The sequence below is a fragment of the Prionailurus viverrinus genome, chromosome A1 (genome assembly GCF_022837055.1).
Source record: "Prionailurus viverrinus isolate Anna chromosome A1, UM_Priviv_1.0, whole genome shotgun sequence".
Lineage (NCBI taxonomy): Eukaryota > Metazoa > Chordata > Mammalia > Carnivora > Felidae > Prionailurus > Prionailurus viverrinus.
In genome coordinates, this window is record NC_062561.1 from 114551752 (window position 1) to 114575415 (window position 23664).

Consider the following 23664-nt stretch of genomic DNA (forward strand, 5'->3'; position numbering starts at 1 on the left):
GACTCTCAGCATCACAAGGCCAGGGCCAAGACTAGGTCTGCTTTTGTTCACCGTTCTGTCCCCTATGCCTAGCACTCAGGCGGCATGTAGGAAACTCAGGTAGAGTAAAATTGTGTCTTCAGGAAATGTGAACATGTACTCAATAAACAAAGGTTTGAGAAACACTGGACACTCTCAACCTCTAAAACTCTGTGGAGTCCTGCTGGAAAGAAACTCATCTGACTTTACTCCAATGTTTCCCAGTTTGCCTGAGTATGGGATCCTTTCTCATTCCTCTCAACATCCTAGGCAGAGTGGTGTGCCTTGGAACTCCAGTTTGGGAAACACTAACTGGATAATATTTCTTTGTTTATCTATTGATTTTATGATTTATTTATTTGTTTATTGTTTATTTAAACAAACCAGGGGACCCCCAATTTTTCAAAGCTGCTCTGAGCCATAACAGCACAGTGGAGTGTGAAGGGGTCTGCTGTACCCAGATTCTGCTTCCTGCCTACCTTGTTCCTCCCCTTCCTCTGTGGCCTGTGCTGTGACAGGTTTGGGAAATCATGCTGGTAGATGTGCACAGAAAGCCCCACGGCTCACTGCCCTTGAGAATGAAGAACCAGGCTGGTACCTGGGCAGGCATGGAGCAGAACATCCTTTTCAAGTTCATGATTTCTTCACACCAGATGCTGGCCACACAAAATAAGAACAGCACTCAGGATTTACTCTCCCCAAATCATAGTTACTGATGTTATCCTTTTTGTCTCACAAGAAACCGAGTGGGTAATCCTGAAACAATTTTCCTTATTTCAAAGAATAGAGGCACTGAAACCCATAGATTCTCAAGGTCACCAGGCCCCAGAAGCTGCAGGGTATGAACAAAAGTACGGGTCCTGTGCCTCTCCAGCCAAGGCTTTTCCCTCTTCTGGATCAGGTCCCTCTCTGAAGGTAAAACTATTGCTGGAAGAGACAGCTAACGGCCCAAGAGAACTCCCTTACACAGGGAGGTAAGCCCACTTATTCCTGGGCCAGGAGAACCTGACAATCTTTAACAGACGCTCTACGCTGGTAGCCTACGGGTTCAGTATGGCATATGGATTTTATTCAATCCACATGGTTGGGTTGTTTTTTAGCCATCAACATTTAAAAGTCAAGAAATTTCCCCTTATAATCTGGATTCCAGCTTCTCTTGAATATGCTGGAGACACAGCCACACCTTGGGTCTGCATTTCTGTGGCAACCAGGAGCTGGCAGAGTGCTCTCTGTCTTTCCAAATGGACCCATCCCCTCTGGTTCACTGCCTGCCTCCTGACTACATCACTCACTGATTTACCTGCTGGGCCCTGTGGACACTGGGGTTTGACCCCTGCCTGATTTGTAGATGATGGTCTTGTTTCCAAACCACCAGATAGGAGGGTAGGTGCAAGTGGATGGACACAGGGGTTGCTAAAGGAAGAGGGGAAAGCACCAAGAAACACATCTTCTAACGTCTGGAGTAACAACTTCCACCAAAAATAAAAACAAGTTTCTGCAACAAAGAGAAAATGCAGACATAAATTCCCTTTAACCAGCAGCCAAATGTTTTAATATTTATGCCTGGATTTTCCCAGGCAATTTTAATTCACATTTCCGCTTTGGCTATAGAAAATAAAAAGGAAGACGGGGTACAGAATGTGCAAAATACTGAAAAATGCCATCATTTAAATGGAATTGAATCCCTTTCAAAACACTGTGTCCAGTGAAGCTGTTGCCTTGAGAGGCATTTTGTCAGTTCTGTGCACCACTCAAAACCCATGAAAGCTATAAAAACCACCTGCCATCTCAATAGACTCCAGATTCGTTTGCTCTGGGGTTGGATTCTAATGTGGCCCCTTTGCAGCGGGAGCAGAGCTGGGGGCGACAGCTGAGAAGCTGCTCAGGCCTGTGACAGGTGAACTTGTTATATAACATTTCAAAGCCACACACTGTTGTATGAAGAGGCAATTCCATCCAGGGGCTGCCGCATCCCAAACTGAACTTTGTCAGGCCTGACTGGCGGCAACGGGGACACACCGATACAGCAAGAATGTACTTTTTCAAGTCCTTCAGAGTTCAAGAGTTCACTATGGCTCTTTCTTCCAGCAAATTCACTTTATATGGGCTGTGGAGTTGGCCAGCTGGGCATTGGACTGATATGGGGATAAATTTCTCCCCAAAGCAAACTCTCAAATCAGCCCAACTTCCAGGGGCAGGTGCACATTGTCCCCTCCAGGGAGCCCTCCACCACCTCTCCAAGCCTCCCGCTCTTTCCTCCCAACGGCTGGAGTCCTTGGTCAATTTAACACTTAATCTGCTTATTTATCCTTTTTACATGTGGACCCTTATGACTGGAAGCTAAACAAACTGGTCCCTCAGGGAGGAACAGGGTCTTTTTTTTTTTTTTAATATTTATTTACTTTTGAGAGAGACAATGTGTGAGCAGGTGAGAGGCAGAGAGAGAGGGGGAACAGAGGTTCCGAAGTTGGCTCTGTGCTGACACAGAGAGCCTGATGCAGGGCTCGAACTTGAGAATTGTGAGATCACAACCTGAGCCAAAGTTGGACACTTAACAGAATGAGCCACCCAGGTGCCCCTCCTATTTTTCTTTGCAAGTACACATGCAGTAGGTGCTTTGTAAGAACGGCAGTAGGTATTCTGGACACAAGACTGGGGCTCTAAGTATAGCAAATAAACAGCAGAAACATGAACCTGGGGACCCATGGGACTGTGGGGACGGCCCAATGGCTCTGGTGATTCCAAACCATTGGTTCTGCCTGAGTCCTGCCTGGCACGCCCACACTCCCTGGAGGAGAGGCAGTACCCAGAAATGACTGAGACACAGTTCCTACCAGCCTGGCAGGATGGAGGCTCCAATTTACAGAAAATGATACATGTTACACATCTGAGTTTGTGGGGAGAAATTTTCATTGGCCTCAAATGGAGCTCAAAGAATGACACAGGAAAAAAGAAAGTGTTATCAGCCTAGGTACAGAGGAGGGAGGGAATGCGAACAGGTAGGAGGAGGTGGCAAAAGGCCCCAGGAGCAGAGAAGGGGATGTGAGTGTGTCCCAGATCTGGGACTAGTAGAATAGGTTTGCTAATGGCACAATGCTAATAATGATTTCCCTATTGGTCTCAGTAGATACATGGATCCTTGTTGTCAGTCCCCAAGGACAAACTACTAAAGGCCATCTAGAAGCCCCCGAGGAAGCAGGGCATCTTCTGAACAGAGGTCTAGCCCCAGGGGAAGACACTGGGGTGCAAAAACCATGCTGTGTCACCTTGTAGGTGGCTGTCCCCTACAAAAGGCCATTAACCAAGTTTCACAAACCCCCTTCACCAGCAAGAAACAAGCCTGGAACATGGTTGAATGAAGGATGAATAAGTCTATCCATCTATGAGGCCCATGTCTACCATTCATTCACTAAAGAAGTACTCAGCACCAGCTCCCATGTTCCACACGCCCTCCAAATGGTCTGGCACAAAAGATATAGCAGGGAACTAGGAAGACATGGACAGACATGGGACCCACCTTCGAGGAGCTTGCCCTTGAGCTGGGGGAGAAGACTACCAAAAACTGACCCATGAATCATTTCAGGTAGGGATTGATACTAAAGAGAAGGAAAGCAAGAGGAGAGAATGAAAAAGTGTTGGAAGAAAAATTATCTAGATGGTCGCCTGCAGAAAGGGTGACATTTGAGCAGAGACATCTGTGGAGACGTGAGGGGGAGTGTTCCCAGCATGGGAAGAGGGGACACAAAAGGCCTAAGGCAGGAGTGAGTGTGGCCAAGTAAAGAGGGGAGGCCCATGTGGCTGAAGTACAAAGGGGGGGGAGACTTGGTAGGAGGGGCTCCCTGTGGTGCCACTCACTATCCACATGTGCACGTGGGAGCCACTCCTCTCTCTCCCATCCCACCATGCCCTAGCCCTGGAGGGACATATGGGAGGAAGGCTCTCTGGCTGCTCCCACCCCTAACCTGAGCCCCTAGCACCACTAAGAATCAGTAAACTCTGGCCCTAAGAGGAAGCTCACGGAGTGCCCAACCTTCACTGAGATAAAATGGAGTTTTCCAAACCACAATTTTCTGAATATCCCCTTCAGGCCCGACACTTATGTTTGATACCAGCTCAAAGGAAATTTGCTCTCAAAGCATCTGTTACATCTATCTTGATATTTTTGCGTGTAGAGGAGCCAGAAACCCAAACAGTGCCACGGTTTAAAGAAGATTTCGAGGCTTCTCTCTCCCTGCTTGAATGATTGAAGCCATTCTGAGCTCTCCAGATGGAAACATGAGAGGAAAATGCTACAAAGGTCCTGAATCAGGCCCTTCTGACGGGGTCTGAGGGGACAGTGTGCACCTTGACCAAAGACCCAGGGACCTGCCCCAGAAGGAAAAAGTAGAAAAGGTGAGGTGAGAAGTCAAAGTTCAGCAGTGGGGCCTGGTGTCCTCCTTACATCTCTCAGCCCCTCTACTCCCCCAGGCAGCTGACTGACTCTTCCAAGGACCACCACTGCAGGGGCAACCTTGGCTCCTACAGCACACCGCCCATGAGGCAAGTGAGGGCTCACTCAAATGCACTCTCTCATGAAAATCCTTCCAAGGCCCCCCACTACCCTAGAGACAAAGTTCAAGTACATTTCACAGTCCCCCCCAGCCTCCCTCCATCCAGCTGGACCAGTGTTTCCCAGAAACCTGCCACCGTGGTCATAACGGGAAATATGTTTTGCAGGAGACCCACCTTACACACCCACACAGGTTTCTGAAACACAAATTCCAAGAAACCATGATCCTTAGGATGTACTATGAGCTCTGATGTTTTCAATCCCATCTTATTCTATTTGTTTTTAAAGCCGGTCATGACACAGTAAATTGGTTTCATGACCCACCAGCAAATCATGAACTACAGTTTGTACAATATACTAAAACGATTTCTGCAGTCTGTCCAAATTGCCTTCCGCTCCTGTCCCTCTGAGATTTCTTACATGTATTTCTGGCGAGATTTCCTTTCTCTTCCCTAGTCAACCCTTCTTCTGCGAATTCAGTTGTTTTCAACCTTGGCTGCAGATTAGAATCACACAGCGTGCCTTAAAAATATACAGACTCCAAGATGGCATCGTCCATACCAGTGAAGGAGGAGAAGCTCATGGATGTGAGGCTAGGACAGCTGTCAAGCTGGATAATGATACAGGATTTCACCCCTAAAGGCATTCCTGGAGCATTTCAAAGAGGTTACTACCAGTATTACAACAAGTGTGTCTATGTGAAGAAAGGAGGCGTCGCTGGGATTTCTATGGTTCTGGCAGCATATATGCTTTTCAACTACTGCTGTTGTTACAGAGAACTCAGACAGGAGCAGCTATGCAAGCACCACTGAAGAGGGCCCAGTGTGGAGGCACATTCAGCATTCCTGACCGTGAGCTTTTCCTGGCACCCTTGAATCCTTTCATATCCTGATTCAGAATTACCATCCAATAAAAGATGACTGGTTAAAAATACACACACACACACACACAAACACACACGCACGTGTGCGCGTGCACACACACACACACACACACACACACAAATACCTGGACACCCTTTCACACCAGTCCCCCCAGATTCTGATTTAATTAGTCATGTGGAGCCCTACCCACAGTGCTTAGCACACAGAAGTAAGTATTTGCTGTATGAATCTGCAAGGAAGGCCCTATTATTGTCCCATTTTACATCTACAAGTGGAAGAGGTGGGATTAGAACTCAGATCTGCCCAGTTCCAGAGGCAGAGCCTCCTAACCAGTACAGGAACTCCCTGTCATAGCTTAATAGGCAAGAGACACAACTCACAGGTGTTGCCAGTCCTTCAGGGTGAAGATCTAGGGGTGCCTGGGTGGCTCAGTTGGTTAAGTATCCAACTCCTAATTTTGGCTCAGGTCATGATCCCAGGGTCATGGGATCCAGCCCTGCATCAGACTCCACGCTGGGCTGCTTAAGATTTTCTCTCCTTCTGCCCCTCCCCTGCTCGCATGTTCTCATGCACTCTCTCTCTCTCTCTCTCTCAAAAAAAAAAAAAAAAAAAAAAAAGATGAACGAAGATCTACAGAAAGCCATTAGGTATCATAGTAGGACTGTTTTGCTCCTGGCTCTTTTCTGGCCCTAGGTTCACACAGCATCCCTACAACAGACTTGGTCCCCAGTCTCTCATATTTCCACTCTGCTCTCTTACTAAGGGTGTTCCAACCCAGCTCCCATATTCCCCATGCCATCTGGACACTTCCAAAGGGATGTTCTCTCAAATAATATGACTCATTCCAAACTCTTTCTTTCCCTTCTCTCACCACCAGCCTTACCACCCCGTGCTTAATGCTTCTAATTATCTAAGTTCAAGATTTCCCAACCTCAACAGCTTTGACCAGTCCCTTCCTCCTGACTCCCCCAAACCATCATGCTGGGCACCCAGTCTCCTGTGTTGCCACTCCCCAGACTCCACCCCATGACCCCACCACTTCATCAGCCCACGGCAAGCTTCCTGCCATTCATTGCCTCTTTCCTGTGGACCATAGCAGCAGTCTCCACACATCTTTCTGTTTCCAGATTCCCCTCACTTATCTGCCCCCACAAATAGGATGTCTGACCAAACCCCAACTCTGGCCAAGTCTCTTCACTGAGAATCCTCCAGAGAGCCCATACTAGCCCACAGTGGTAGATAAAACTCAAATGTCAGAGTCCACTGCTATGAAGCAGTAGGAAGGGGCCTTTCCAGCCACATTTCGCCATGGTTCTGCCACATGTGTCTGCATCCCCAACTAACAGGTCTGCTAGGCATGCCATTTCTCAGATATGCCTCCTATTCCCACCCTCACCCAGGCATCAGTATCACCCAAATGCAGGAAGAGGACTCAGGAGGGAATAACATGACCAGGAGGACCAGCCCAAAAAGCCAAATGTTCCAGACATTACTCAATTCCCTCCATGTTAAAACCATGGCAACCAATCACAGCTCAGGTTCATTTACGAACAAATGGCAGGACCATGGGGTTATGGAAGTCTGGTAATATTAACTGTGAAAAAAGGTGGGGACAGACAAGGTTTCTAACAGGACCATGGGGGAGGTGGGTACAGGAAAGGCAGCACAAAATTATGGCAGCGAGGAGGCCTGTCAGCCTAGAAATGACACCAGGTAATGAGGTTTTGATGGGATATAGGGGAAAGGAGTACTGGTCCTTTCCCCTCAAATGAGATACATTTTCATAAAAGGAGGACGTTTTTCCAGGATGTCGGTCTGCTTTAGAGTAGATAAACTTTAGAAATCTTCAGGGAAACATTGTTGAGAAATACGTTCCCCTGAGCAGAGCTTTCTTTACTCCCAAACTCAGGGAAGGTTGAGACCTTTCACACATAAGGAATCAATCCCTAGATGCCCATCCCATGACCAAACCTCTTCAATCGAGTGCTCAAGAGTCCCCAAGTCAAATCCTACCTACCTTGCACCCTGTCTCTATCTCAGGCCCGATGCTCCCTTGCCTGGGTTGAGTTGATTGGGGTCCTTACTTTGACATTCCAAATGACTAATTGAGAATAATTACAACTCTTAATTATATTTCAATCATTACATACCAACACCACAGCTGCTTTTAAGTTTTATTTTTCATTAAAGCAATGTTTTCAAGAGCCTGTTTAAAAAGGAGGGGAAAAAACTACTGAATAATCATTTATAATTTGAAAGTAAATAAGAACAAATTATGATCATGTTTGTGAAACAAAATGCTCTCTCCAATCCAGTTAGCTATTAACCTAGAAATCTCTTCAAGTCACCTGGAGCTTCAGATTCATGTACCAAGCTCAGTGATCCTGACTCAAAGATTCCAGGGTTGGTTTCCAGTAAGTATAGACCTAAAGCTATTGGGGGTTGAAAAACCCAAAACCTATGGAGTTTCCCAGAAAAGATGGCAACAAAAAGTGTGATCAGGCCCAAAGGATGGAAATCCCAAAGTAGAAAACTCCTATAGAGCATAATAATTGCACTGATACAGCATTTGCCATCTTAGAATTTACATTCACATGCATTTGTGCATAGCTCCAAGACTCCTCTTCTTTGTGGTTCTTAACCTTTGTTAGACATAGCATTGAAAACTCTTCCCCAGAAAAATGCACATACACAGAACATAAACAAGATTTTGCATACAGTTTTAAGAGAATCACAAATTCATAAGCCTATCCATGATTTCCTTAAGATTTATTATTTCCAAGATACCTAACGTTTATTTGTTTGTTTTTAGTACGCGGCAAAAGCATGGAGGCACATGAAAGTTATAATCATTATGAAATTTTTAGGCATGATTATTTACAATTATTTCTACAAAACACTGAGTGCCTACTATGTTCCAGGCACTGGACTAGTTGCCAGAAGAGAGCAAGGGTGTGGTGATGAATCAAATAGGACCCCTTAAGGAACTCAGTGGAAGAGGCAAGGAGAGGATGGGTGCTAAACTGAGGAGGAAGGAGGAGCTATGAAGTGCTGGAAGAATTTTATTCCTGTGATACTGCCAAGCTTTGACCTTGCTGCCTTATGAAAGCTTCAGGTGGGGTCAGAGGGCAGGGAAGTGACTTAGCACAGAACATGCAACAATGGCATTAATATGAAGACCTGAGACCCAGACTAGGAATATCCGTCCCCTTAAAGCAAGCCCTTGACCCAGTGGCCATGGAATGTGACCAGTTCATTGATTAATTACCAGGGATATGCTGTTTTCTTTTTTTTTTAATTTTTTTTTAACTTTTATTTATTTTTGAGACAGAGAGAAACAGAGAATGAACGGGGGGAGAGTCAGAGAGAGAGGGAGACACAGAATCTGAAACAGGCTCCAGGCTCTGAGCTGTCAGCACAGAGCCCAACGCGGGCTCGAACTCATGGACTGCAAGATCATGACCTAAGTTGAAGTCGGATGCTTAACCGACTGAGCCACCCAGGCACCCCTGGATATACTCTTTTCCAAGGATCCTACACAAGCAGTCCAGGAATAGAAACTCACCACGGCAGAATCATGTGCTCTAAGAAAGGCAATAGCTAAGCAGAGAGGATATAGCTAAGTCCATTGTTGGCTTATTGGGACAACTTCTCTTGTGTATCATAACAGCCTCTGGTATTTCCAATTTTTTTTTTTTTGCCAAGTAAACATTTGTTTGACCACCATCTAATATCATAATCATTTCGTAAAAGAAAAAACATTTCACTGGTATTTAATAAGAATAAAGGATATTCTATACCAAGAAAAAAGAGTTGGAACTTCACACCATGTGTATACTCACAACACACACACACACAGTTAATTTCTTTACTTTTCCAATTTTTCTAGACTAGTTAAATTTTTTCACAACTTAGCACCAGTTCACAGAAGAGTATTTGGAAACCACCAAAAGAAGGTTTGAAAAAGAAAGCAAGGGCAAAGTATTTAAGGAGCAATGAGCCCTGCCAGGGATGGAGAATGAAGGTCTCACAGTATGGGAACTATCCAGGCTGGGTGCTGAAGGATGAAAACAGTTTCAGCTAATGGGATTGATGGAATCACACAGACACACTGGAAGTGAAGGCAGGTGGTGAGAAAGAACCACAATGTCAACCTCATTTCTGAACCTCTGAATCTGTCAACAGTCCTCAAGGTCCATGTCTGTGACTTTTGTACCTTATACATTGTCACTCCTAAACTGTTCTTGTACTCCCAATTTGGACTATCCTAACTGATGGAAACACTTCAAGCTATTACTGGATGGCCTTGGTCCCCAAACAACAGTTGTGTTTTGTAAACTTTCCTACATTTGTATGTGGGTCCTTATTTTCACAAATACTTGAATATTAGATCATAGGAGGGAAACCAAAAGGCTATTGCTAGAGAAAAAAATCCAAATACATTTTGCATAATTTAGAAAAAGATGAGAATTATTAGTGAGCCAAAAGCAGAACTTCTTTATACCCAACAGTATACACTGGATATAAGCCAACAACTATGTGTTTAATTTTGAAAAATAAGAAAAACACAAACATATAAGACTTTCATTTAAGTGTGATCAAATGACCACAAACATTTACATTTGTTTTCTCCCTTTCAAAACCCACTAAAATAATAGTGTTTTATTTCTTTTTATTTATTTCAAGAGAGAGAGCACACAAGCAGGGGAGGGGAGGAGAGAGAGAGAGAGAGAGAGAGAGAGAGAATCCCACTGCACTGTCAGTGCGGAGCCCAGTGTGGGGCTTGATCTCACAAATTGTGAGATTATGACCTGAACTGAAATCAAGAGTTGGACACTTAACTGACTGAGCCACCCAGATGCTCCAATTGTGTTCTTTTTAAAATATAAATTTCCAAAGGATAGAAGTATAACAAAGGAATAATCAATGAAATGAAAATTTTCCACAAATTTTGGGAAGATATAAAATGGAGGATTGGGAAACTTGCTCAACAGGGTCATAAAGCTACCACCAATGTGCCCACAAAATGGAGATATCTATGATACATAAACTACTCCCTTTCTCTTTCATTCCAACACAGAATCCCAGAAAGGCTTCAGCACTCAATGTTCTAAATACCACAAAAGGCAGAAAGAGGAGAGCATGAAGGCACAAAGCTGAAAACATGACATTTTATTGAAAGTCAGAATACAAAAGTACTGTGCTCCAAGATCCCCTGAACAACACCAAAGATCCAGTTGACAAACTCCACCTACCCTATCCCCAAGGAAATCAAAGGTTTATTTTCTGGAGAAGTTAATATAGATAGGCTCTAGAGTCAGGAACATCACACATATTAGAGATAAAGGTGGGTTAACTTAAAGGCTACAGTCCCCATTCCTCCACCCCATTCCCAGAAAGCTGGAAACAAGGCACTCTCCTCCAGGCTGGACACTAGAGAACTCCTATACAGAGAAAAGTTGGCCAGATACTTACATTTGCCTGGTATCACTACAGAATGCAGTGATATGTTCTATTTGAGCAATCACACTCACACATACACATGCTAAACAGCTTTTTAGAATCCTACTGTTAAATATTAACAGTCAACCAAGGATCATTTAACATCTTAGGAATTCCTGATATGAAGACAAAATAAAACAAGCAAAAAAAGGAAAGAACCAGGAAAGCTGAGCTAATAAAGAGAAATTAATGTCAAATTTTTAATAAAAAGATACTGCATCTAAAAAAAAAATAGGAGTCTATCTTTTTTAAGGTAACTCACTTCAAGAAAGAACTTTACAGTTAAAAATAAGATACGTCAAGGGGTTCCTGGGTTGCTCAGTCAGTTAACATGTGACTCTTGATTTCAACTCAGGTCATAATCTTACAGTCCATGAAATAGAGCCCCACCTCAGGCTCTAAAATGACAGTGTGGAGTCTGATTGGGATTCTCTCCCCCTCTCTCTGCCCCTCCCCAACTTGCTCTCTCTCAGTCTCAAAATAAATAAATAAACATTAAAAAAAAGTAAGATAGCATATGATGGGTGATGGGTACTAAAAAGGGCACTTGTGATGAGCACTGGGTGTTGTATGTAAGTGATGAACTACTGAGTTATACTCCTGAAACCAATATTGCACTGTATGTTAACTAAAATTTAAATCCAATAAAAAGGAAAAAAAGAAATGTGTATGAAAAAATAAATATTTGTTTAAAATATTAAATAAAAATAAATAAAAATAAAATAGTAGCAAAGCCTCCCCCTCCAAATAAGATAACCCAAATTTAAAAAACAATGGAAGATGTGAAAGGCAAAGAGTTTACCCAAAATTTGAGTTTTCACCTAGTTTCTTCTTTCCTAAAAACAGAGACCAAGGAAACAATACATTGAATATGGGATGCAGAAGATAATGGAGTAATGCTTTCAAGTGAGTTTTTAACCTGAGATTTTATAAGCAGTGAAAATATCAACCATATAAGAATAATCAGATTCATTTTCAGACTTGAACTCAAAACTTAAGCAGGGAATCTGAAGCAGAAAACCTGTAGTATTCCTTGGTAATGTTGTACCACAGGTCTAGAGAACAATCAGTCTAAATCAGAAGAAAAATGGAAGCTTAGAGGAAGGAGCACTCTAGGAGGAAAAAAACACAAAATTGATGAAATAGTTATGTGTATATTTAGAAAGAAATTTTTATAGAACTGTGAAGACTGCTAATGAAAAAGAAATTAAGGTTATGTAAAAAAGAAAACTTTGGGGGCATCTGGGTGGCTCAGTCCATTGAGCATCCAACTCTTTATATATATATATATAGTGTGTATATATATATACATATATATACACACATATATATGTATATATATATGTGTGTATATATATGTGTGTGTATATATATATATATATAATTTATTGTCAAATTGTTTTCCATACAACACCCAGTGCTCATCCCCACAGGTGCCCTCCTCAATACCCATCACCCACTTTCCCCTCTTCCCCACCCCCCATCACTCCTCAGTTTGTTCTTAGTATTTAAGAGTCTCTTATGGTTTGCCTCCTTCCCTCTCTGTAAATTTTTTCCCCCTTCCCCTCCCTCCTGGTCTTCTGTTAAGTTTCTCAGGATCCACATATGAGTGAAAACATATGGTATCTGTCTTTCTCTGCCTGACTTGTTTCACTTAGCATAATACTCTCCAGTTCCATCCATGTTGCTACAAATAGCCAGACTTCATTCTTTGTCATTGCCAAGTAGTATTGCATTGTATATATATACACCACATCTTCTTTATCCATTCGTCATTTGATGGACATTTAGGCTCTTTCCATAATTTGGCTATTGTTGAAAGTGCTGCTATAAACATTGGGGTACAAGTGTCCCTATGCATCAGCACTCCTGTATCTCTTGGGTAAATTCCTAGCAGTGCTATTGCTAGTTCATAGGATAGATCTATTTTTAATTTTTTGAGCAACCTTCACAATGTTTTCCAGAGCAACTGCACCAGTTTGCATTCCCACCAATAGTGCAAGAGGGTTCCATTTCTCCATATCCTTTCCAGCATCTATAGTCTCCTGATTTTTCATTTTAGCCACTCTGACCAGCATGAAGTGGCATCTCAGGGTGGTTTTGATTTGTAGTTCCCTGATGAGGAGTGACATTGAGCATCTTCTCATGTCCCTGTTGGCCACCTGGATGTCTTCTTTAGAAAAGTGTCTATTCATGTCTTCTACCCATTTCTTCTCTGGATTATTTGTTTTTCAGTGTGGAGTTTGGTGAGTTCTTTATAGATTTTGGATACTAGCCCTTTGTCTGATATGTCATTTGCAAATATCTTTTCCCATTCCATCGGTTGCCTTTTAGTTTTGTTGATTGTTTCCTTTGCAGTGCAGAAGCTTTTTATCTTGATGAGGTCCCAGTAGTTCATTTTTGCTTTTAATTCCCTTGCCTTTGGGGATGGGTCAAGTAAGAAATTGCTGCGGCTGAGGTCAGAGAGGTTTTTCCCTGCTTTCTCCTCTAGGGTTTTGATGGTTTCCTGTCTCACATTCAAGTCCTTCATCCATTTTGAGTTTATTTTTGTGAATGGTGTAAGAAAGTGGTCTAGTTTCATTCCTCTGCATGTTGCTGTCCAGTTTTCCCAGCACCATTTGTTAAAGAAACTGTCTTTTTTCCATTGGATATTCTTTCCTGCTTTGTCAAAGATGAGTTGGCCATACGTTTGTGGGTCTAGTTTTGGAGTCTCTATTTTATTACATTGGTCTATGTGTCCGTTTTTGTGCCAATACCATGCTGTCTTGATGATGAGAGCTTTGTAGTAGAGGCTAAAGTCTGGGATTGTGATGCCTCCCAGTTTGGTTTTCTTCTTCAATATTACTTTGACTATTAGGGGTCTTTTGTGGTTCCATACAAATTTTAGGATTGCTTGTTCTAGCTTTGAGAAGAATGCTAGTGCAATTTTGATTGGGATTGCATTGAAAGTGTAGATTGCTTTGGGTAGTATTGACATTTTAACAATACTTATTCTTCCAATTCATGAGCACAGAATGTTTTCCCATTTATTTGTATCTTCTTCAATTTCCTTCATAAGTTTTCTATAGCTTTCAGCATAAAGATCTTTTACATCTTTGGTTAAGTCTATTTGGTGCAGTTGTGAATGGGATCAGTTTCTTTATTTGTCTTCCTGTTGCTTCATTATTGGTGTATAAAGATGCAATTGATTTCTGTACATTATTTTTGTATTCTGAGACTTTGCTGAATTCATGTCTTGATTTTAGCTCAGGTCATGATCTCATGGTTCATGAGAGCAAGACCCACATTGGGCTCTGTGCTGCCAGCCCAGAGCCTGCTTAGGATTCTCTTTCCCTCTCTTTCTGCATCCCACCGTGCTCTTCCCCCTCCACTCTCTCTCTACCTCTCAAAATAAATCAATAAACATTAAAAAAAGAAGTTCTGAAAAAATAAAATGAAAATAATACTCCACAAGGACAAAATAAGGGGAAAAAGGCATTAACTCTAAGAAAAATAAAATAGAGATTCCCAAAGAAAGAAAACAACCGTAACGCTATACCTGGCTTATCAATGAACTACATTTACATAATGATAATAATTATGTAGCCATAGACTTCTAATTAAACTAATGTACTAATTATATTATGTAATTACACTGGAAGAATGGGGAATTGACAATGAGGTAGGGAATGGAGAGTGGGTGGGAGGACGTATGTATGTAAGCATTCTAAACCTACTCACGCTCTAATAAGAATTTAATAATTTCCAAAATGGGTAAATCAAGAAAAGGCAATATTAGCATATTATTTATAAATATGGAGATAAATTTCCAAAGAAATCTTAAGGGTGTTAAATGTAGTTAACTCTGGGGGACAGAAAGGAAAAGGGATGGGGGAGGGGGACAATTGACTGCTACTTTTTATTATAATCTTTGTAAGGACTGAGCATATATTACTTTGATAAAAATAAATTTTATTTTTAAAAATAACACCCATGAAACATTACCATATTATTTAAGATTATGTTTAGGTGGTAAGAGTTTTTAAAGATTTTGTTATGTTTTCAGTGCTCTAAGCAGGGACACCTTTATAACACATAAGTTTATTGTTCAACTTTTACCTATTTGATTTTTTTCACCCATACTTTAAAGCATATATTATGTACAAAAGCAGAGGTTTGGATAGTTACCATTTTTCTACCATTCATTAGCTAATGGATCCCCATCTGCAGGTTCTTAGTCCCAGTTTGCACTAATAGATTCATGGTTGGCCCATCCTATCTGTGCTACATCGTAATGACCCCATTCATTGCTCCCTATGATAACAATGGGATGAGCTGTAATTTTCAACAGTGGGAGCTCTGAACGGCCCCTCAGGTCAGGCCAATACTTCTGTCTGTTCCAGAATGCACCTGCCTCCTCAGCAGGAGCCAGGAAGCTACTGGTGTCAGCTTGCTCCCCTGGCTCAACACCAATTACCAAGTTCTTTCCCAATACATCCTCATGAGGAAGATGATAAAAGTGGCTTTTTCATGGTAATAATCCCATAATTGTGACAATTAATAATCTCCCCATAGTGAATGTCATATCTTCCCAAGAAGCCAGCAGCAGTGAAGCTCCTACAATCTGCGAACCCCCCTAGGAATGAGGATCTGTATATTCATGGTACCTGGATCCTCCTTCCCAGAGATGCCAGAGGCTCTCCTTCTGTCCTCATGTGGATGCCAGCTGGTATTATACAAGCCTGCCACTGAGCAGACTATCAAGTGGACCAGTTTGACTTGGACAGTCTCAGCCCAAATCCAATCATCTCCTAATCAGGTTTAATTGAGATTAATAACCTCTCACAACTAGCTCTAGGTATTTCATCAATAGATGTCCTGCTAAGAAAACTTCTCTACAGGCCTCCATTCTGACCAAACAATTTCTACCCTCCTCCCTCCCCACCCTGGCTCCCAGCCCATCTGACCACCTGATCCTGCAGGAACAAAAGAACATACCAAGGGCATTTTCAGGACCCAAAGAAGATGGGAAAAGCAAAATCAGAACTACTACTGAGTCAGAAGGATCAAAGCCCTGGCATGAACCTCTTAGCCCCACTCAAATGGCCCCTAAAGAGTAGATGCAGGAAAGTTCTAGAAATATTGTGACCATCATAGTTAGACTGCACTGTGGCTAATGCTTCCCAGCTCTGCCCACCTGGATTGCCACACTGGACTAAAAGGCAACATCAGTCATCCATTTCCTCAAAAGATCTTTGTCAAGCACCTACTCTGTGCCAGGGCACATAGAATTTAGTGAAGCACTAAATATGGGCACTAGAATTTAGTGAAGTAAAAAAACAGATAAGGTGCCTGCCCTCAGGAGTTTAGGACCTTGACAGAGAAACAGATGAAGCCAGGGATCTCACATGTAGACATGGCCAGAAAATTGTAGTAATAAGGGCTGTGAAATGAGAGAGTGAAGCAGATGACAAAGTGGAGAAAGGGAACCTAATTTAGATTAGAGGTCAGACAAGGCCTCCCTAGGGCCAAGTGAAGGATGGGTGGGAATTAGTGGGACATGGGGGAAAAGAGCAACCCAATCAGAGGAACAGTCTGTGCTGGGTCTCTGGGGTGGGACAAGCAGTCAAGTGACTAGGACAGCTGACAGAGAGCCACCAAAGCACCAAAGAGGACAGCAGAACAAGATGAGGCCACAGTCCACAGAGGCTGGATATGTCAGACCAGGTGGGCCACAGGAAGGTGGCTTGATTTCATCTTATGCAGAGTGGAAAGTTACTTACTAATGCAGGATGCCTCTTTCTATGGCTTGACGAAAAAGGGCATAAAATTTACAGCACAGTCCCTACTTCTTGCTTTGGGGAAACACTTCCCTAGAATAAAATAATTTTATTCATGCATCCAGCAAGGATACACCATGGTCATAAGACTAACTCTCCCACAACACAAGTGAGATCAGTCTCACATGGTCAATGGTAAAGCTTGTCCTAAAGAGCTGCTAGGTGCTTCAGTCTCCCTGGGGACATGGAGGCCAAAGGAGAAAACATAGGCTCCTGCCCTCAGAGGCTGGAAAAAAAGGCAGGTCAACCTATGCTTCCCCAAACAGGAAAAGGCCCTGTCAGGCTCCTGTTCTAATGGACTTAGGACTTCAGAAAGACAAAAATGACTTGAAAGGAAGTAAACTTCACATTGGAATAATTGTGAAAATGTGCCATTCAATAGTTTCCTCATGGACATGCAAGTATTTTGATCTACTTCAAATGGATTCCCTGCTAGGTGATCCAGGAGTCAGGGCTGTAAGAGTGAAGAGAAGGAGAGATGGATCGCTCCGCTTTTTCAGACAGAAAAGCAAGAAAATCCCCCATCTAGCTTACCTCATCCCCATTAACTCAAACTCTGCACAGACTATTCACAGAAGCACTTTTCAGAGAATCATAGCTGAACACTTCAAAAAAACTTTAACACTAAAGATGCTTTTTGACGAGGCAGAGACAGTAATAGCTTTGATCTCAAGAGTCTGCAGTGGCACCAACAGCCTGTACTGAGCCTTTAAGGTGACCCAACCCAAGGGAAGAGTCTTGCAGAAAAATTGGAAATGGGTCCCTACCTTATCCATTGAGGCATGAATGCCCATTACCCAAACTGCCAGGTATGAAATGAGAGAACGTGGGATGACGGTCAGAGTGAACACTGCAGTTACTACCAGTTCTGGCTCACCTTTGTGCTCCCCCATCTCAACTGCCTTTCTGTCAGGTGTGTTTTTTTCCAAACTCACTGCAACTCAAGTGCTGAGCTGAGTTCCTGTGTATTGTCCAAGTTCTCTTTCCTAAGCCTCTTGGGGAAGCCAGAGGCCCCATTTCTTGCCCTATCATACTCCCCTCATCTGAATACATTGGATGGGGTGTCCCAAGCCTTGCCAAAGTTTCCTGTGAAAATTTCATTCTGAGGAGCCTCTCTATGCACAGCAAGGGGTTAGAGCAGGTAAAGAAGTATGAACAAGGGGCCTTTGGCTGAAAGGGAAGCAAATGCTACAAGAGGCTTGTGATTCCAGAGCTAACAGAAGCTTAAAATTTTAAACACCAATGGGAGCCTGGATGGTTCAGTCGGTTTAGCATCTGACTTTAGCTCAGGTCATGATCTCACAGTTTGTGGGTTCGAGCCCTGCGTCGGGCTCTGTGCTAACAGCTCAGAGCCTGGAACCTGCTTCAAATTCTGTGTCTCCCTCTCTCTGCCCCTCTCCAACTCACACTCTGTCTCTCTGTGTCTCTCAAAAATGAATGAACATTAAAAAATTATTTTAAAATGTAAACACCAGCAAACAAAGCAGTCCATAATACAAACTCAAATTGTTCCATTTTCTCACTTCCCTCTGCCTTCGCCTGGTTGTAGCGACTGGCCACCTCTCTTCTGGACTATTGTAGCAATTCCTGCCTCAAGACTTGCCCCTCCTATCCAGCTCTCATATTGAGACTACACTTCCATTAAAGTGGCTTTTCTTGAATTCAATTGTGTGTCAGTCTCTCCCACAATGAATACTCTTCAACAACCAGCCACTGCCTATTAAAGAAAGTCTGGGGCACCTGGGTGGCTCAGTCAGTTAAGCATCTGACTCTTGATTTCGGCTCAGGTCACAAGCCCTACATCAGGCTCTGTGCGGACAGCATGGAGCCTGCTTGGGATTCTCTCTCTCCTTCTCTCTGCCCTCTCCTGCTTGTGTTCTCTCCCTCTCTCTCTCTCTGTCTCTCTCTCTCTCTCTGTCTCTCTCTCTCTCCTCTCTCAAAATAAATAAACTTGGAAGGAAGGAAGGAAGAAATAAAGTCCAAACATGCTCCCTAAAATAATGTGCATGGCCTTTCATGATCCATCTTCAGTGACTTCCACTGTCTCACTTCCCCCATTCCGTCCCATCCCACTCTTCTCTTCCCCAACAACATGCATCCTTCCCACTCAACAGAAATACACAACCAGCAACACTCCCAAGATGTGCCACAAGGTTTGCACACCTGTGCTTTTGCATGTGCTGTTCTCCCTGCCTGGAATGCTTTCTTCCTCTGCCTTATCCATTCATAAAACTTCTCTCAAAATGCTCACTTAAATGTTACCTCCTTCTGAAGACTTCTCTGATCTTCTCTGATAACTGATGCCCTCTTCTGTTGTCCAGTAGGACCTGTAACACCAAATGACAAGTTTTGTTCCATTCCACTAGAATGAGTTCCTTGGAACATAGATTAAAATTTCATCCTTCTCCAGTTTCCTCCCCAACATGTAGAATGAAAGGATCTTTACTTTGTCCAGAATTAGGTAGAGTCATTCCCAGTTTACAGTTGAGCAAACTGAGATCTAAAGAGGTAAGAGTCACAATACCAGTTGGCAGTAGGGTAGTTAGTAGACATCAATTTACCCAACTCCCAATCCAGAATATTTTCTACCAGCGCCCCCTGATCACATGGAAAAGGTGACATCTTCAACCTTAAGTCCCATTCAACCAGAGTTATGTGATACAGAGGTCTCTGGGGTCTGAGAATCTTCTGGGCACTACTGTGTTTGTTACCTCAGAGCCTTCTCCCATTTCCAAGGAGCTCAGGAAATTCCCTGGCAGCAGTTTAGCTCCAGATACCAAAACTTACCCAAGCTCCTGAGGTCCCTGGAAGACCATACTTGAAGCACTATTTGCCAAGGAGTAGAAAAGTGACCTAGTTGCATGACCTTGGACAGAGGGTCAAGGGAAAGACACAGCACAAGACTGAGAACACCTGTATTCTCCACATTGTCTTAACTTCCCAGAGTCACAACTACAGAGAAGGCCATTGGGAAGGAGCCTTTAATTACCTGCAGGTGTCCCAATTAAGCAGCATTGCCTCCCCAATTAGCAGTCCCTTCCATAGGAAATCATTAGGCTTAATTCCATTTCCTGGGAAACATCTTAATCAAGCAAGCTCAGTCCCCAAATCCTGAAGCGGCCAGACTGCCACTGTTGTTAGCCTGGCGCTGTGGGTCTAGATGATGATGCTAAATTGGGCTTTGGGTCAATTTCCCAATTAAACATATCCCTTTAATTACACTGTTTTCTAATGTTTCTGGATAAACTGAGGATCTGTTTCTTACATTGCTTACTAAAGGTAGAGCATGTTCAAAGAAGGCCCTTCCCTAAAGAAGGAGATACATTTGTAAGCGTACTCAAAGAAAGCATCTCTGATATAAAAAAAATAAATCTAAAACACTGGGGTGAGAGCTACAAAGCACAGCCTGTTTTCAAGATGTAAGACAGAAAAGCTACAGGTGCCTTCACTCTCAATGCCAGAGGAGTCCCCAATTTTTCTCCCCCTTTTTGTCTTCACTATTCCACAAAACTATTAAATTCAAGGTAACAATCTTAGGAAAGAAAAAATAGTTCCAGGTGCAGAGGCCCATAGAGGGCTTTCCAAGTTCCCAGTATTTGCATCTTTTTGTTTGTTTGTCTTATTTATTTTTAAGAGAGAGAGAGAGGGGCGCCTGGGTGGCGCAGTCGGTTAAGCGTCCGACTTCAGCCAGGTCACGATCTCGCGGTCGATCTCGCGGTCCGTGAGTTCGAGCCCCGCGTCAGGCTCCGGGCTGATGGCTCGGAGCCTGGAGCCTGTTTCCGATTCTGTGTCTCCCTCTCTCTCTGCCCCTCCCCCGTTCATTCTCTGTCTCTCTCTGTCCCAAAAATAAATAAACGTTGAAAAAAAAAATTTTTTTTTAAAAAAGAGAGAGAGAGAGAATGGGAGCAAGAGAGGTGCAGAGATAGGGTGGGGGGGTGTGGACAGAGGATCCTAAGCAGGCTGTGCTTTGGCTCTGACAGCCAGAGGGAGAGAGAGAGAGAGAGGAGAGAAAGAGGGAGAGGGAGATCTCTCTCAACTGATTGAGCCACACAGGCACCCCTCTTAGTCTTTGAATCTTAAACGTTTTAGTTAGTAGGTGAAGGAATGGGCCTGGAGGAAGTAGAAGATTCAGAGTTGTCCCCCACCTGGATGACTGCCAGCAGAATTGTGACCTTTTACACATCAGCGCTAAAGCCAACTGCTGACCACCAGCTTTGTAATTTTTCTAGAGATCCCCTTCCCTGATTGTGTCCAATTCTCTTGTCTCAAATTCAAAGAGTCCCACTCTCATGCTGATAAAAGTTTCACTGCCAACCAAGGGGTTCATTTTGTATCAACATGGGCCTGAAATCCTTAACACTGCAATATTGGCAAAACAGTCTTCCTCCCTGTCCCCTTGCACTCTGCTGGTTTATCTCTTTCCTCCTTTTGCTCCCTTCTCAGCAGACTTAGGCCCCCAGGAAAAGGGGAAGGGGAGGGAGGAAAAATACAAGATGGAATGGGTTCAATCACAATTTAGAGTCCCTCGAAACTTACCGATGGAAACCTTACAAATACATCTTAATTTTCACTCTGAAAGAGACTCTGAAGTTCAAATCAAATTCTGTTTCCTTTAACTTTTTTCATATCTATGTTAATCACATTCCTATCAAATTGAAGAGAGAGAAATGCCTCTCTCCTTGATAATAAATTTAATATGGAGATGATTAGAAGAACATTTGTCATTGTTGCCTGGAGATCTTCATGCATTAGTCCTCCAGAAATCAGATCAACACCTAACCATCCTGCCACGCCCTTAGTCCTCACCATAGTGCTGGCCTCTGCAATAATCACCTTCTATTGATTTTGCCCCAAATTATTTACTCTTACATTTCATAATCAGCTTACCTTAATTCATTACTATTCAATATTTAGGGAAAAACTCCCAAACCCCAGATGACTCTGGTCTTAATACGTTAAAAAAATTATATACAGGTAAAGATACATAGTCTGAAGGCTTGCTATTGACTTTTCGCATTTCTTCCCCAAAAGACAAAACTGTTTAGATCTGATAAAGCATCTGGCCTGTTAGATGAGCTTTCCTTTTCTCTCTTACAGAAATCCTGATTGAAAATGTTGCTGCTCCAATAGCAGTCTAGATATATTTCTCTGGTACAAGCCGCAATTTGTCACTGAGTTCACTTTCAAAGCCTTCTGGTTTGGGGAAAATGGGACTCTTCAAATTTTTTCTTACAAAGTCTCAAGTCACCCCTGAGAATTCAGATAACCTACACCCCGTATCTTGCACTCCTCATGACCCGGGTCTCTGTGCTAGCTCCAAGGAGTGAGCCAGGTAAAAGCTTTGTGACGATAGGAGAGATGGTCATAATACTAATACTACTACAATTAGCAGTTAATATTTGAGTCCTCACTATGTTCTAGAAACAACTGAAAAGTGTTCTCTCTGTATTATTTGATTTATTTGATAGATATTACTGTTAACCACATGACAGAAGGGGAACCTGAAGTTCAGAAAAGTCAAGTAATTTCCTCAAAGACACACAGCGAGTAAGTATGGCCAGGATTCAAACTCAGGTTGTTCTATTGCCATGTTGCTTGAAATCTCAGATAAGACAAGGGAGGAAATTAACACTGATTTGAAGTTACCATCTACTATCTTATATACTGCATTCTATTCCTGCATTATTACATGAGTGCAAATTAATTCATTATATCAGATCTGACCCTAGACTCAGGTTCTGACTTCAAGGGAAGAACTTTTCCTCTGAGACTTGGTTTTCTCATCTATGCAATGAGAATATTTGACTGAGTGATCCCATAGGAAACTTGTAGCTCTTACATTCTGAGATTCTAATTAAATAAGATATACACAGCACTGTGGATAGTCCTTCAAAGTTGGAGAAGCCCTGGAGGTGATCTAATCTAGGTATGTCAAAGGCAGTGCATTCAAGTTGCCACTTTCCTATACTGTGCCCATTGCAGACATCACTAATGGATTGCCATCTTTCCTAGTGATCCCAGTTGTAGCTTCAGAATCCTTTTCATCTCTATGCTAAGGAAGCAACTGAGTGCGACAACAGCACATTGGATAAACCTATTTGCAATCCCTGATGTTAATCAATTGTCCCAATTTACAAATGGGGAAACTGAGGCCCAAAGAGAGTAATGTATTCAATAAACATTTGTTGAGCAATTAATATGTCATAGGACTTTTGTCCTTAGATCCTGAAGATAAAAAGATGAACAGGACATAGTCTTGAGCTCTAATGACTCAGTTTAGTGAGAGATGTAGGCTGTTAAACAACCAGTTACAATACTGTGTGATGAGTATTATTTGGCCATGTGGAGGGCCACCTAACCTAGACTAACAGGTTCATAGAAGGCCTCCTGCAGGAAGCAGCACTTAACACTTGGAGGTAAATAACAGTTTGTCAGATGAGGAAGGTGTAAGAAGGCCATTCTAAACAGGGAAGAATCTAACACTGCGAGAAAGCCCAGACTGCTCAAAGAGTTATAAGTTGCTAAGGATGGCTGGAGCCTTGGAGCATAAAATGCTGTGAGTTAGGAAATGATGCACAGAGAGGAGGCCATCAGTTTCAAGCCCATGAAGGGTCACATATGCCATGCTACAGAAGATGTCCTCTGAAGACATGCTGTACTCCTCCCATTAAAAAGTAGGGTCTTCGTCCTCTATCCTTGAAAGTTGGCAGGCTTGAAACTGCCAATATAGTACCATGAAAATGATGCCATATGATTTCTGAGGCTAAGGCTAAGCCATGAAATAATATGCAATATGCAGCTTCTACCTTGTTCACTGGAACTCTCACCCTTGGAGCCTTAAGCCACCATATAAGAACATCAGTTATCCTAAGACCACTGTAATGGAAGGGCT

The 23664-nt window shown here is 42.8% G+C and overlaps 1 protein-coding gene across 1 annotated transcript; it reads left to right on the top strand.

Moving 5' to 3' along the window:
• Positions 1 to 5112: 5112 nt before the first annotated feature.
• On the top strand, positions 5113 to 5379 carry LOC125174655 (ATP synthase subunit f, mitochondrial-like). The gene has a single exon (XM_047874244.1). The coding sequence runs from the start codon at positions 5113 to 5115 to the stop codon at positions 5377 to 5379; it is 267 nt and encodes an 88-aa protein (XP_047730200.1).
• The last annotated feature ends 18285 nt before the right edge of the window (positions 5380 to 23664 follow it).

Bases quoted from the DNA above. Each gene is read 5' to 3' on its own strand.
- LOC125174655 (XM_047874244.1), top strand. From the start codon at position 5,113: ATGGCATCGTCCATACCAGTGAAGGAGGAGAAGCTCATGGATGTGAGG.